The 15,000-nt window shown below is 43.0% G+C and overlaps 1 protein-coding gene across 1 annotated transcript in view; it reads left to right on the top strand.

Annotated features, from left to right (window-relative positions):
* Positions 1 to 15,000, top strand: part of LOC138043805 (uncharacterized) — a 55,117-nt gene that overhangs the window by 24,381 nt on the left and 15,736 nt on the right. The window contains exons 11-17 of the mRNA XM_068890260.1: positions 2,372 to 2,811; positions 3,907 to 3,949; positions 4,164 to 4,209; positions 4,374 to 4,447; positions 5,206 to 5,272; positions 5,673 to 5,715; positions 5,932 to 5,989. Of these exons, the coding sequence (XP_068746361.1) occupies positions 2,372 to 2,811; positions 3,907 to 3,949; positions 4,164 to 4,209; positions 4,374 to 4,447; positions 5,206 to 5,272; positions 5,673 to 5,715; positions 5,932 to 5,989 (771 nt within the window). The remainder of the gene's footprint in view (positions 1 to 2,371; positions 2,812 to 3,906; positions 3,950 to 4,163; positions 4,210 to 4,373; positions 4,448 to 5,205; positions 5,273 to 5,672; positions 5,716 to 5,931; positions 5,990 to 15,000) is intronic.

The following is a 15,000-nucleotide window of genomic DNA, read 5'->3' as shown; positions in this document are numbered from 1 at the left end:
AGCAAGTCAACCAGTTGAGTAATAATAGGCGATCCTGCAGATGCGAGAATTTTAGACTCAAACAAGTAGTAAAAAGTAAAATTCGGTTAGGGAAGGGGGGTCCGGACCCTCCCCCTGGCCACTGAGTGCATCAGACTTGAAGTGATCCAGAAAACTGCTCTGTTGGAAACGGCTAGACTCCTGTGAAACGTTTTGTCCCTTTAGGGAATCAGGAGAGGACTCCCTTGGAAACTTTAGGAACTTGTTACTTGCTCTTAAGGGAAATAATTGACCAGTTTGATTTCTACATTCGGGGGTCTGAGTTTTCCAACACAAGCATTTTACGAGCAGCTTTGGCAGTTACATTCGCAGAAGTAAGGTTGTGTTCGTCACTATTGTTAAAAGTTTCTTTTTAATTAAGAACTGACCTTTTCCATGCATCAGGGATCGCAGAATTATCGAAAGGAGACCATTATACGTTAGAAAGTCCACTGACAAACCGCATTTTTGTTGAAAATCGGATCTTGATAAGTTTCTGCTTTCGTTTAAAAGGTAGTAGATTTTAATAACCCCTTTTCTATACCATAGCGAATAAAACGCTGGTTTCCCGTCCATTCTTATAAAACGGTTATTCCAAATAGTTTCATGGTGGTAGTCCCTAACCGTGGAGGGTTTCTAGAGTATAGCTCCTGGCACATGTAGGTCCAAATTTAAATCTCGTGTGTCAAAGTACAATCGAAGATAAATCGACCCCCATATTGAGATGTAACTAAGGAGAAGACAGAGCACCATCCACTGCCATCTGCCTCACATAAGCGTTTAACCCATGCTGCTTTAAGCGATTTATCCAACATGGTGAAGTCAACCATATTAACACCACCCTTATGTACAGGACCTATGAGGGTGTGGCATTTTACCTTATCTGGCTTAAAGTTCCAAATGAATTTGAAACAATTATCATTGACATTTTCAGCGAATTTCGGAGGAACTGTAAAAACAGACGTGTTGTAAACTAGTTTAGATATGGCGAGTGTCTTAACAATACAAATCCTTCCTATAAGAGTTAAATCCCTGGTCGTCCATTGATTTAAAACTTTTTTTAGCGTCACAAGCTTTTCTTCGAAATTAATTCTGTAACTGTTGGTGGTGTCATAGGCGATGGCGACATCAAGCGCAAATATATATTCTTATGGCTACGCAATGTGAAATGGAGCGTGCTTACTTAAGTCGAAGCCACTTCACTTCCGTTTTTAAGGAGTTTAATTTCAGAGCAGAACAGGTTCCAAAATCATTTAAAGAGATTAATATTGAATCGGTGGTTGGCAGAGCACTCATTCTTTATAAAAGCTGTAAGGTCATCTGCATACATACTTAGTTTTAATTCAGTCTCACTGAATTTCAAACCACAGACATTTTCATTTAGTCTGATTGCTTGGGCAAGCACCTCAATTGCCAAGACAAAAAGAAGCCCTGAGAAGGGGCAACCTTGTCGAACACCTCTATAGAGCTGGAAAAAGTCTGACGCGTAACCATTGCTCATAACACAGCTAATTAGCATGACAACAACATCATTAACATAAAAGAGGGAGGTCTGTATCCTAACAGGGTCAACACCAGCTTCACTTTCATTTAAAGGCCAGGTAACTAAGCACACAACTGTAAAGAGGTATATTCATTGTCAGGCCGGTTTCATTTAAACGCAGCAAAGAAATGTATGGAGGCCGATACGAACTCATGCCGCTCTGAGTTCGTTCCGGTCTCAGGCAAATGCCCCCTAAGAAAAAAAAAACGGTTGCATAAAAAGACAAGAAATTGTTAATTAAATGATATAAACGTATACCTTCGATGTGCGGGATATAGACAAATGATAGAAGTGATCCTCGTACTTGTATCTAGACGATTTAAGCGATTGCCACTTATAGACACTGAATTCAGGCGGCTTTAAACGAGATTCAAACCCGATGACCTCTGCGATGCCGATGCAATGCTCATCTACTATAGCTCAGTCGGTAGAGCATTGCACCGGCATGGCAGAGGTTCATGGGTTCGAAGCCGCCTAACATTTTCAGCTGTCTACAAGAGGCAATTGCGTGGCTTCCAATCCCGTTGAAGCCAGCTGAATATCACTTCTCTATTTCGTCTATAAACCCGCACTTCAAATGTATACATTTACTTCAAACACAACGTACATTGTTTCAAAGTTCTCAGACTGCGCACGCAGTTAGTGTATAAAGTGGGTGTTTTATGTCTGCATGGAGAGTCATGTGGATCGAGAATATTTCATGCAATTGAATAAAAGATTTAGAGCCATCTTGAAGTCTAGCCTTTTGAATAGTTTGTTTGCTTTTGAATGGTCACGTTTGACACGTTTCCCCGTTATTTTTAATCGCAGACAATCGCATGACTATACATATATTGGGGATGATCATGACGTAACGCAGAGACCCCTTCCCCCTCCACCGAAAGTTGACAAAAGAGATCGCCCTCCTGCATCACTTCCCACTGGTCCTACGACGACACGAACACCACTGAGACCGTATTCTCTTTCTGAACCTAAACCATTCCTGGGTAAAGATCAAGAACATTCTTCGTCGCCTGTTTTTCCCAAACAAAAAGGTCAAATACTGAAAATACTGAACAGGCCTGCGGCGAGTTTGCCTCGTCGCACTAGTAGTCAAGAGTTGCCGACTCCAAGCCGGATACCTGACAGGAGAAAAATGTCAAGAAGCTCTTCAGAAGCGTGCATAACGAGCAAACAATCGCAAGGGAACGATTTCGATAACGTGATTAAACAGTTGCAACTCCCTAACTTATCGCTTATTCACGAAGGAGGTAATCATTATGTTGTCTCTCTTGCAGTAGATTTGAATTTAAAATGTTGTTGTTTATGCCATCCGGCCTCTCCCACTCTTTTTCAGTGATAAAGATTCTGCAGCATCGAGAACGCGGCCGTCAAGCGCTTTGGTTTAGCACGTGCGTTTTTATCATAGTACTTTGCTTTGCAGTGTCCCATCAAAACAACGACAACAACAACAACAACAACAACAACTACAAAAACAACAATGACAAAGGACTTTACGGTACAACGAAGTGGAATGATATTTGCATTTTTAGATGCCTTTTTCACAGCATTCAGCAGTCATTTCTAAACCCTCCAAATACGCAGTTTTTGCGTCACCAGCATTGCATACTGGTGTGCGATATCTCTGATTCGTTTGTGCGTCCACCAGAATTTGTACTTTTTAATATTGTCAAGCGTAAGTGACTGGTCTCAGACCACCAATAATTCCTTGATAGAAGCTCGAGAATTTTACCGTAAGTTTACTAGTAAATATCACGCATTTACCAATTTACTGAAACGTCGTTTTCAAAGCGAGTCTCAGGACGACGATAAAGTCGGAAAATTGTTGTACTTAAATGCGAAATGTAGATCATCTACTTATACAATCCTTGACAAAATTGTTGGGACAATATGGTCAATAAAGCACGAGCGGTTTCAATGACAATGCATGGGCACAACTTTTCCCCCTCTCCCAAACGTTGTTGATTTGAGTCCCGGAAACATTAAGAAAAGCTGCTGTTGGTTTGAACATGGCTTGGCCGGGGTGGATAGGGGCCACTTGAGATGCCGCTATGACAAGGATTATATTCTACAAGGTACTCGTTTTACTGAAGCGATTTTTGCGCTCATTATTGAAAGTTCCCAAGACATTTTGGCCACCACTGTAAGTACCACCAGAAAACTCCACATTTTATCTATATGAAGCTGAAAGAAAAAGAACTAACTGTAGCCAAGAGAATTTTCTCTTGCTCAGTAACCAATTTTTTTAGCTACCAGCTTACAGACCCTTCTCAAAGCCACGCTGAAACAACTAAGGCAAGCCCATGCCATTTATTGTCAACTTCAATTATATATATTTTTTTCAGGTACCAAGCCGCCAAGGGTACCTTCTAGACCAGGTAGAGGAAGGTAAGCGATTTCATCACTATAGTAACCTCCGCTGACAAGCACAGATTAAGGGCGCTTTTCTTCAAAGACCCGAAAAGGTTTTGCGGAAAAACCCCAAAATTTCTAACAACCACTTGTGAAACGTTTTATAAACAGCGAGTCTTTGAAGTGGTTTTTTTTCTAAACAAGAGAAAAACACGACTTAAAAAAAAACTTACTTCTTCTTTATGTACAGAGATCCTCCAGACGGTTGCGAGAATGAAAGAGGCAGACACAGAGAGGTAACAAAGCTGAAATGATGTATTTTTTAAAGGAGATATTTTATGACTTCTCAAAAACTGTAGATATCAAAATCTAAGTTCCCACTTGTCGACTTATTGAAATCAAAATAGATCTACGAAATGCGTATGGGTTTATTTGACGTGCGACTCCCTTTAATTTATAGGTTTCTCGAAGTAGAGGTGCTCCTTTTATACCAAATTCTTATAGCACAGAAATGACGAAGGAAGAAGCAGCAAGGTGAATATGTTGCCGGTAAAATCTGTTCTCTAACCAGGTCAAATTGGTGATCCTGATTTTACCTAGGTTGAATACGCACCGTTTACATGAATTGAAGAAACTTTCTTTGGAGCCTAAATTAAGCATAGAGAGAAATTAGGGTCAGGTTAGGATTTGTTTTGGTTATTATACATGCATTTCAATTGACTTATAGTCATTGTATATACATAAGTAAATAATTAAAAGAATTGTGCAGGGTTGGTCAAAACGGATTCAATCTGAGAACAAATATAGGGGCAAAGCGCGATGTTTGCAAGGTAAAAGTTTGTCTGGTATAAAAATAAAGGTTTGCTCGGTCATAAGTGTTTTAACGCAAACATCACTTGAAAACGAACTTTTGTGTGATCATAACTATTTTGCGAATTTTCTGCTTACAGTATTATGTACTCAAAAGAATGTCACGTTTCTGATTGGGCAATGACGAATGGATAATTAGGTCATAAAGTGCAACAGAGGTTATAGAGTGCAATACGGCAGTTGCTATGGAAACACGGCGATGGAGTATAGTAATAAAGAAATCTTATGAACTTGCTCTTGATGGTTTGAATGTTTAGAAAGTTCTCTCTTGCGTGCAATTTTGAGAACTTTCAAAATATCACTCGCGCTCATAATCCACGAAACGCAGGAACAAGTTTCATCGATCAATAAAGAAATCTCCTTTAACTTGCTTGCTGTCTTAAATTGTTCTAAAAAATTCACTCTACGTGTCCACTTTGCAGAGCCTTGGAGGCAGAACCATTGGGAACTTACTTGACTCGCCCGAGCCCAAACTCAGAATCTGGAAGGGTAAGCTCACATGATACTGCACAGAATATTTGTTACCGGTTGATGATAAGATCGAAGACTCGATGATAACCTTAGTGGTGACCGTTGGAGGGCGTAGACCCCCTTAACGCATGCGCAAAATTAAAGGAGGGTTCGTAAACACAAGTCCCAGCCATAAAACAAGATCTAAACGTCGAGTCTAACTCTTACAAAAACGCTACGACAGCAAGCAGTAATGGGTCATAGATGCAGAGATGGCTAGAGTGAGTGTACGCACCGGTGGCTCAGTTGGTTGAGCATCGGGCTGCCATGCGGGAGGTCGGGAGTTCGACTGCGGCCGGACCAACACTCAGGGTCTCGGATAAGGATTACAAACCGTAGGGCCCGTCTCACAAATATCTTCCCTGTCCATTTTTTTCAGGTATCGAGCCGCCAAAGGTACCTTCTAGACCAGGTAGAGGAAGGTAAGCGATTTCATCACTATAGTAACCTCCGCTGACAAGCACAGATTAAAGGCGCTATTCTTCAAAGACCCGAAAAGGTTTTTGCGGAAAAACCCCAAAATTTCTAACAACCACTTGTGAAATGTTTTATAAACAGCTAGTCTTTGAAGTGGTTTTTTTTCTAAACAAGAGAAAAACACGACTTAAAAAAAAAACTTACTTCCTCTTTATGTACAGAGATCCTCCAGACGGTTACGAGAATGAAAGAGGCAGACACAGACACAGACACAGAGAGGTAGTGGCAAAATAGAATGAGTCTCCATCAAAAAACATGTCAACCAGTTGTGTAATAATAGGCGGCCCTGCAGATGCGAGAATTTTAGACTCAAACAAGTAGTAAAAAATAAAATTCGGTTAGGGAAGGGGGGTCCGGACCCTCCCCCTGGCTCCGCCACTGAGTCCATCAGACTTGAAGTGATCCAGAAAACTGCTCTGTTGGAAACGGCTAGACTCCTGTGAAACATTTTGTCCCTTTAGGGAACCAGGAGAGGACTCCCTTGGAAACTTTACGAACTTGTTACTCGCTCTTAAGGGAAATAATTGACCAGGCCAGAAGCACCTTTTAGGCTTGTGATGTTACATAGCAATAATAGTATTAATAATAATAATAATAATAATAATAATAATAATAATAATAATAATAATATGTATTATTATTATTGTTATTATTATTATTATTTTTATCTTTGTGAACTGGATGATCTTTTTTCCGGTTTGCTTCCTAAGGGAGCGGGTCATAGCCGAAAAACCAAAGGTCCCTTAGAGTTTTCTTCTTACTCTAGAGCTCCAAGACTAGTCTCAAAATCCTCGCCGTTCCCAGTAACGTAGTTTTCGGTAGTAATGAAATACTAATTTTGACATTCAACTTTCCCATCCACTTGTCCAAGTTTTATGTTACACTTCCCAATGATCCTACAACAATTGGTACCACCTGCAAAGTTCTCATGTTCCACATTCTTGCAATTTCTCTTTTAAGGTCCTGGTACTTTTCAACTTTCTCATTCTTCTTTTCACCAATTCTTTTATCCGCTGGTACGGCAATATCAATGATAGTGCACTTTCTCTCCTGTTTATTTACAACTACAATGTAAGGTCTTCAGGCTTCAATGACATGATCACACTGTATGTTCTCGTCCCACAGTAGTTTAACCTCATCGTTTTCACTTACACTGTCCGGTGCGTGTTCGTACCACGTATCCTTCTTTTCCAGATGATATTTCTCACACAACTTCCAATGAACTACTTTAGCAACGTCATGTCTCTGTTTGTATTCCCTTTGGGCCAGCTTTTTACACTCACAGACAATATGGTGTACGCTCTCACCTTTCTGCGCCTACATAATGGGGATTCCACCGTTTTGTCAATATGGTTGTGGCGTGTCATGCGTGACACTGCTAGACTGCGAGACACCAGGCCCCCCTCCCCCCCCAGATATGTAACCAGGCCCTCAGCCTCACACAATCATGTGTCTCGTAGCTCGCTTCACTTTTATTAAAAGTTCCATTGTAAGTTCTGTTCTTTAGTCCAGCTGTGATAGTATTCCCCCACTGGGACATGGTGTCAGAAGTGAGTCGACCTCTTTGCTAGAGGAGAAGCAAGACGAATTCACGCCGAAAAGGACAAGAACAAAGCCGACAGGGTAAGAGGATATTCGCATCTGATCGGCGCCATACTGTATTTCGCAAAGATGCCCGACACCGAAGAACACGCGGCTGCGCCACTGATAATGCCACCAGCGAATCTTCCACTGCCGAAACCTCTCGTAATTGATGATAACCTAGCCACACGTTGGAAACAGTGGAAGAAAATATGGCAGCGTTACGAAATCGCCGCCGGGATTTATCAACAATCTGACCTCGTGCGAGTTTCGACGTTACTCTCTGTCATCGGCGAGCACGCGGTCAAGATTTTCGATACGTTTACCTGGAGAGAAGGCGAACAGGATGACAAAATGAAGGACGTGCTGGCGAAATTCGACGAGTATTGTGAACCACGTACACAAGTAATTTACCAAAGATATCGCTTCAATAACAGAAAACAGGAAGCTGGCGAGAGCATTGCCGCTTACGTAACCGAGCTCCGCATGATTGCGAAGAACTGTGCTCACGATGGCATCACGCCCAACGAAATTTTACGCGATCGATTGGTCCTAGGCATTCGTGACGACAAGGTCCGAGAACGGCTATTACGAGCCACTGACTTGACTTTACAGAAAGCATTAGACGTATGCAAAGCGGCTGAACAGACCAGTCAACAGCTCAAGATGATGAGCAGTGCACCTGAGGAGGTGGTTGGTGTGGTCCGACGGACCCGGCAGAACCAAAGAAAGACACGGGACTCAACTGGCCACCGACCGGAATGTCGTTTTTGTGGTTACCATCATGCTACTCGCCAGTGTCCCGCCTATGGGCAAACCTGCCGTAAGTGCGGCCAAAAGAACCACTTCCAGTCTAAGTGCCGTTTAGGCAACCCGCAAGTAAATAATGTACAAATACCAGAGGAGGTTTTCCGAATAAGCCAAGTTGGGGCTGGCTCGCACGCGATGATCACAATGGGAGTTGGTACGCAGTCAACTGAGAGTCAAGTAACTTTCCAACTGGATACTGGCGCAGAATACAACCTTCTGTCTCTGAAAGAATATAAGCGCGCCCGCGGATACGGAAATGCAGCACGTCAAGTTCTGCTCCCACAAGTTTATCAAAAGGTACACTAACGAACGTTTCAAAATCCTTGGCTTTGCTGACATTCCTACATGGCGCCGTGGACATGCCACCGTATTGCAGTTTAACATCACTGAAGATGACCTAGCACCACTTTTATCCTACCAAGCGTGTATGGATCTGGGGCTTATCTCGATTAACGACAGTGACGACATGTTTTTCCCCACGCCGAGAGTCGGTTCCACGACCGTAGCCCCTGATTTATTAGAAGAGTTTAAGGATGTATTTGAAGGACTGGGAGACCTCCCAGGAGAGTACCACATAGCAACTGACGACACAGTACGGCCGGTGGTCCATCCACCTCGCCGTGTTCCAGTCGCTTTAAGGGAGCAAATCAAGAGTAAGCTAGACGAAATGGTAGAAAGTGACGTCATCGCACCAGTTAATGAGCCTACCGCGTGGGTTTCCAGCATGTTAATGGTGGCCAAGCCAAACAAGCTGCGCATATGCCTTGATCCCCGTGATCTTAACAAAGCCATCCGTCGCGAGCATTATCAATTGCCCACTGTGGAAGAAGTAGTGGCCAGGCTTACCCAAGCAAAGAAATTCACTGTGGTGAATGCTAAAGATGGTTTTTGGCAGAAACGTCTTGACACCGACTGCAGTTACAAAACCACCTTTAACACACCATTTGGGCGTTATAGGTGGAAGAGGATGCCCTTTGGGATCTGCTCAGCACCGGAGATTTGGCAACGCACGATGTATTAATTTGTGGAGGACCTTGAGGGGGTGGAAGTTATTGCGGACGACTTCTTGATTGCTGGATTTGGCACTACTGACGACAAAGTAAACCTGAGCCTGGAGAGTAATGAACGCGCGTTCCTGGAGAAGTGTCGCCAGTGGAACCTGAAGTTGAATCGAGCGAAAGTACGTCGACATCAGTCCAGTGTGAAATTTATGGGGCACCTACTCACCTCAGAGGGCCTCAAACCCGACCACGACAAGATTCAAGCCATATTGCAGCTGCCTGAACCCGAAGACCGGCCTGCGTTGAAGAGGTTTCTAGGGATGGTCACGTACCTCTCAAAGTTTATGCCCCACCTTTCAGAGATGACTGAGCCCCTCAGACGTCTGGAGGACAAAGATGTGGAGTTCCAGTGGCTGGAGCAGCACTCCGTAGCCATCGCGACCATAAAGAAGTTCTTTACCGAGGCGCCTGTGCTCAAGTATTATGATGTTCGCAAACCTGTCACTGTGCAATGCGATGCTAGCCAGTCTGGTTTAGGAGCAGTTCTTCTGCAAGATGACCGTCCCGTGCCCTGACTGACACAGAAATGCGCTATGCGCAAATCGAAAAAGAAATGCTGGCCATTGTCTGTAACTGTAACAGTAACTGTTGAAAGTGACCACGAGCCACCGAAATCTGTGTTTAAGAAAGAGATCCACAAGTCACCCAAGCGTCTACAGCGCATGCGTCTGGCGTTACAGAAATACAACCTAGATGTACAATACAAGAAAGGGCACCTCATGTATATTGCTGATACACTTAGTCGAGCCTACGTGAAAACAACAGAAGAAGCTCATTCAGAGCCCTGTGAGATTCGCGCCCTCGAGACGGTAGACAATGAAGAACATGTGCAAGTGGACACCCCCAAGCAAGATGTGTTCCGGGAGCAAATAGCTGCAGACCCTGAGATCCAGGAGTTAATTCGTATTATTGCCCAAGGGTGGCCAGAGAAGAAACACTGCCCGCCTGCTGTTCGCCCTTACTATGATGAGCGCAGTGAGCTGATTGAGTCTCAAGGGCTGGTTTTCCGTGGTGAGCAGCTGGTAGTACATCGATCGCTTCGTAAGGACATGCTGAATCAGATACACAGCAGTCACGTTGGCATTGGAGGTTGCATTCGTCGTGCACGCGAAATATTATACTGGCCAGGAATGAGTGCGGAGATCCGTGATTTTGTCTCAAGATGTTCCACCTGCCAGACGTATAGACCAGCACAGGCTCGGGAAGAGCTGAACCCTCATGACTTGCCCTTTCGCCCATGGGAAAAGATTGCATCAGATTTGTTTGAATTGGGACATCAAACATTCCTGATCCTAGTAGATTTCTGGTCCAACTACTTTGAAGTCGCGGAGATTCACACGAAGACGGCACACGCTGTGATTACGCAATTCAAGGTGCAGTTTGCTCGTCATGGGATTCCCGAGGTAGTAATCACTGACAATGGCCGTGAATTCGCCGACGAAGCATTTGCAAAGTTTGCCAGTACATGGAAGTTCGAGCACAGAACGTCGAGTCCGCGATATCCACAGTCAAACGGTAAAGCGGAAAATGCTGTCAAAACGTATAAAGGACTGTTAAGGAAAGCAAAGGAGGACAAGAAAGATCCCTTACTGGCAATTCTAGATTGGTGAAACACCCCAAGCGAGGGATTTGGCACCTCACCCGTTCAAAAGCTGATGGGTCGACGCACTCGCACACTACTGCCGACCTCCGAGAAGCTGCTTAAGCCTTCTGCTGACCAAGTGACAACCAGAAAAAACCTGGAAGCACAGAAAAGAGTGCAATCAATGCAGTACAACCGAGGCACAAAGAACCTGCACCCCTTGCTGGTTGGAGATACTGTCCGAATGAAGCTTCCAGGTGAACAAAAATGGAGTCTCGGGGTCTGCACCCGTTCTCTCGGCAGGCGCTCTTATGAAGTTGAAGTTGAAGGCCGAACCTATCGCAGAAACCGACGCCAACTGCGCTCTACTCCAGAACCACCGCCCAGGAACGGTGCTGAGGAAGTGATTTCCGACTCCGGCACTGGAGGAAAGTAGCTCGCTCTCCACACCAAGGCAAGAACACGAGCCGGAGCAGAGCACAAGTACAAGAGTGCATCCAGAAAATGCCTTACCGTTCCCAGCACCCGGTGAACCGGAGGAAATGTCGGAGACCCTCCCGAGTTTTGAACCAAGACGCTCTGGTCGTGTAAGACGCCCGCCTGTCTGGCAAGAAGATTATGATTTGTGCTAAAGGAACATTGATCTGAGCGAACGTTGATTTTACTTAAACAATCTTTGAACACTTGAGACACTTAAGGGTTTCTAGATTGAGCACGTAGGAAACGTTGTTTATGTTTGTTTCTTTTTTTTTGTTAAAGAGAAGAGGATGTGGCGTGTCATGCGTGACACTGCTAGACACCAGGTCCCCCCCAGATATGTAACCAGGCCCTCAGCCTCACACAATCGTGTGTCTCGTAGCTCGCTTCACTTTTATTAAAAGTTCCATTGTAAGTCCTGTTCTTTAGTCCAGCTGTGATAGTATTCCCCCAACGCGACAATGGTATTTTACATAGTTAGTCGTAAGGGCTTGTTCTTGGCCTGCACAAATAAGTCCTTCTGTTTGGATCTTCAAGTCTGCTTTTCGCAACCAGCTCCACGATTCTTCTACATGCGTCGTTTCAGGTATTTCTTCTTCTTTGCTCACTGTTTCCTCACTCCTAATTACACTAGTAGCCCTTACCCCTTGCAGCAGGACTTCCAGAGAATTCTTCACATACCATCCTAAACTGTTTTCCTCACGTCTCACACATCCCTCACAGTTTATCAGTCCCCGGCCTCCATTCACCCTTAACACATACAACCTATCAACATTGCTCTTTGGATGAAAAGCACCATTCATTGTCAGTACCTTTCCATCTTATAATACCTGCTCCGTACCTCCGTGCAGAGACTGCCCAGGTGTTAATATCGTTAATTTTGTTCTTTCCATTCAATTTTGATTTCAACACAAGCTTCAACCTTCTCTTGTACTCTCTCCCAATTCGTTTTTTCATCTCCTTTTCCCTCATCATATCCACCTCAAGAATCGCTAAATATTTATACCCTTCGTCCTCAATTTCTCTCATTATTTGGCCATCAAAAAGGGTAATACCATCGAATCTCACCTTCTTTCCTCTTTTCATTAACAACACACCACACTTCTTCAACCCAAATTCCATTCCAATGTCCTCGCTAAACAATTGCACAGTTTGTACTAATGAATCTATTTGGTCCTCACTTTTCCCAAACAGTTTCAAGTCATCCATGAAAAGAAGATGGTTCACCTTAAATTCCTTGGCAAGATAACCTGCTGTTGATTTTCTCAAAATCAATGTTAATGAAATCATGCTTAACACAAATAGTAGTTGTGACAAACTGTCCCCTTGAAAAATCCCTCCTCTAATGTGAAAAACTCCTAACCTCTCGCCGGATCATGTTAACTCTATTTTCCATGTCTTCATACTATCAATCAGAAACTTTTTCACATTCTCAGGTATACCAAACATCTCCAAACACTCGACAATCCAGCTATGCAGCACCATATCATATGCTTTCCGATAATCAATCCAAGCCATCGCCAGATTTGTGTGTCTTTTCCTGCAATCCTTTAGAATAGCCTTGTCAATTAAGAGTTGGTCCTTAGTTCCACGCCTTCCCTTGTGGCACCCCTTCTGTTCCTCAGGTAATATCCTTTCCCTCTCAAGGTAGGCATACATGTTATCAGCAAGTATTCGTGTTGTTAGCTTCCACATCAGAAGTAGGCAGGATATCGGTCTAAAATTATCGGCTGTAATACTATTAGCAGGATCTTTTCGGCATACGACTGTCCTGCCATAAGTCATCCATTCAGGTAACCTGGCTGTTCCGTTTAAAATTTCATTGAGTTGGCTCGCAATTCTGCCATGCATCGTATCCAGTCTTTTAATCCAAAACCCCTGAACGCCATCCCAACCAGGAGCTTTCCAATTTGGAATTTTCTTACATTGCTTCTTGACCATCACCTTGGATATTTCTAGTGCTTCCTGTTGGTCATTATCCCTCCCTCTCTTTAACCCTGTATGGCGCGTATGGCCAAAATATATTCAAACACACGCACACGCTCTCGATATCTCGTTTTCATTTTATTATTTTATTCCGAACACATCCTCCCTACCCTATCCCTCATTACCCTCCCTCCTGATTGGCTCTTCGGTGTTTTTGGCTCACCGGGGATATTTTTGGTCACGAAGCGGTGCATAATGCATCTTGGGTGTTGGGTGCGATTTCTTATCACCTTTCATTCCGAAATGAGGAGGGAACCAAGAAATAAGGGAAACGATCTTTCTTTCTTCTTTCTTTCCTTCCTTCCTTCCTTCCTTTCTTGCTTTCTTTCTTTCTGTCACAGCTTGGCTTTTTTTCCCTCGGAAATTGCGTGTTTAGCATGTACCCAGCCCGTGTGTCGGCTGAATATCCAATCAATCTACTCCGCTGAAACTTCTCGTCAAACTTCTCCTTAAGCATCGCGTGTATGGCGTCTTTAGCGTGCATGGCGTATCTGACTGAATATCCAAAGAACCTAATCCACTGGAACTTGTCCTCAAAGTTCTATTTGAGCATGGCGTGTTTAGCGTGTATGACTGAATATCCTTACTACAAGTAATATTGACAATGATATTAAAATAATACACTTTAAAAAATAATTTTTAATGATAATAATAATAATAATAATAATAAATTATTATTATTATTATTATCATTATTATTATTTTAAGTAGTAGTAGCAGCAGCAGCAGCAGTAGCTGGAAAAGGACTTCAACAGTGTTATTAGACATTCAGTCCATACACGCTATACACGCTTAAAAGGCCATGCTCGCCTTGCTAAAAACGAACTTGGGTATCGAGTTAATTGCATAACAAGCATTAGTGTTCTTTCGACTACAAGGTGGCGCGCAATGCATCTTGGATGATACATTGAGGGAGCCAATATCACCCTTGAATTACTTCCCTCCCAGCAGTGAGTTTACATTGAGCATGCACAGCATTCGTTATTGTCATGCAACATGCAGTCCGCTGTTCGGTTATGTTCCTTTTCCACCCCCAAAATACCACTCCAAAAACTCTTACTCTCTTCAGCATCAGCTATCACACTTTAACCATTAAATTCCCCGTTTAATTCTTCATAGACCTTTTTCTGGTCAGTCTCAAACAACCGATTTTGTCTGTATTGTGTTATTCTTTGTTCGTATCGTTTGATTTTTGCACTCTTTGCCAGCAACTTTTGTTTACGTTCTTCAATTACCAATGTTAGCCCCTTTTTTTAATGTTGTATTTATTTTCCAGTTCTTTAACCTTCCGTTTTGATTTGATTTCTCCTCGTTTTTCCCTCTCCAATATGTTCACTTCCCTCCTTATTCTCTTAACATCTCCCTCGATTCTTCTTTTCCACCATGGTTCCACTTTCTTACCTCTCATCGGCTTTTTTTGACCCAACTGTCTTGCAACCCATATACTACCAGCTTTGATCAGATTGTTTGATTCAGTTATGTCCTTTGTCGCCACATGCTTAATTGCCTTATTTACTTTCCTAGTTTCTTCTTCCAATCTTTTCTAATCAACTTTCTTAAATGAATAACCATGGTTGTTTCCTAAACCCTCAGCGATAATCTCTCTAATTTGGTCTATTAATTAAATCGCTAATATAAGCTGGTGTCATACCATTTAGTGCTTTAAAACTTAAGGGTAAAATTTTAAAATGTATTGTATAGCTAACTGGCAACCAGTGTAATTCTTGCAAAAC

Source organism: Montipora capricornis, chromosome 3 (assembly GCF_036669925.1).
Source record: "Montipora capricornis isolate CH-2021 chromosome 3, ASM3666992v2, whole genome shotgun sequence".
NCBI lineage: Eukaryota > Metazoa > Cnidaria > Anthozoa > Scleractinia > Acroporidae > Montipora > Montipora capricornis.
The sequence above is the reverse complement of the archived record's forward strand: the minus strand, read 5'-3'. Positions and strand labels throughout refer to the sequence as shown.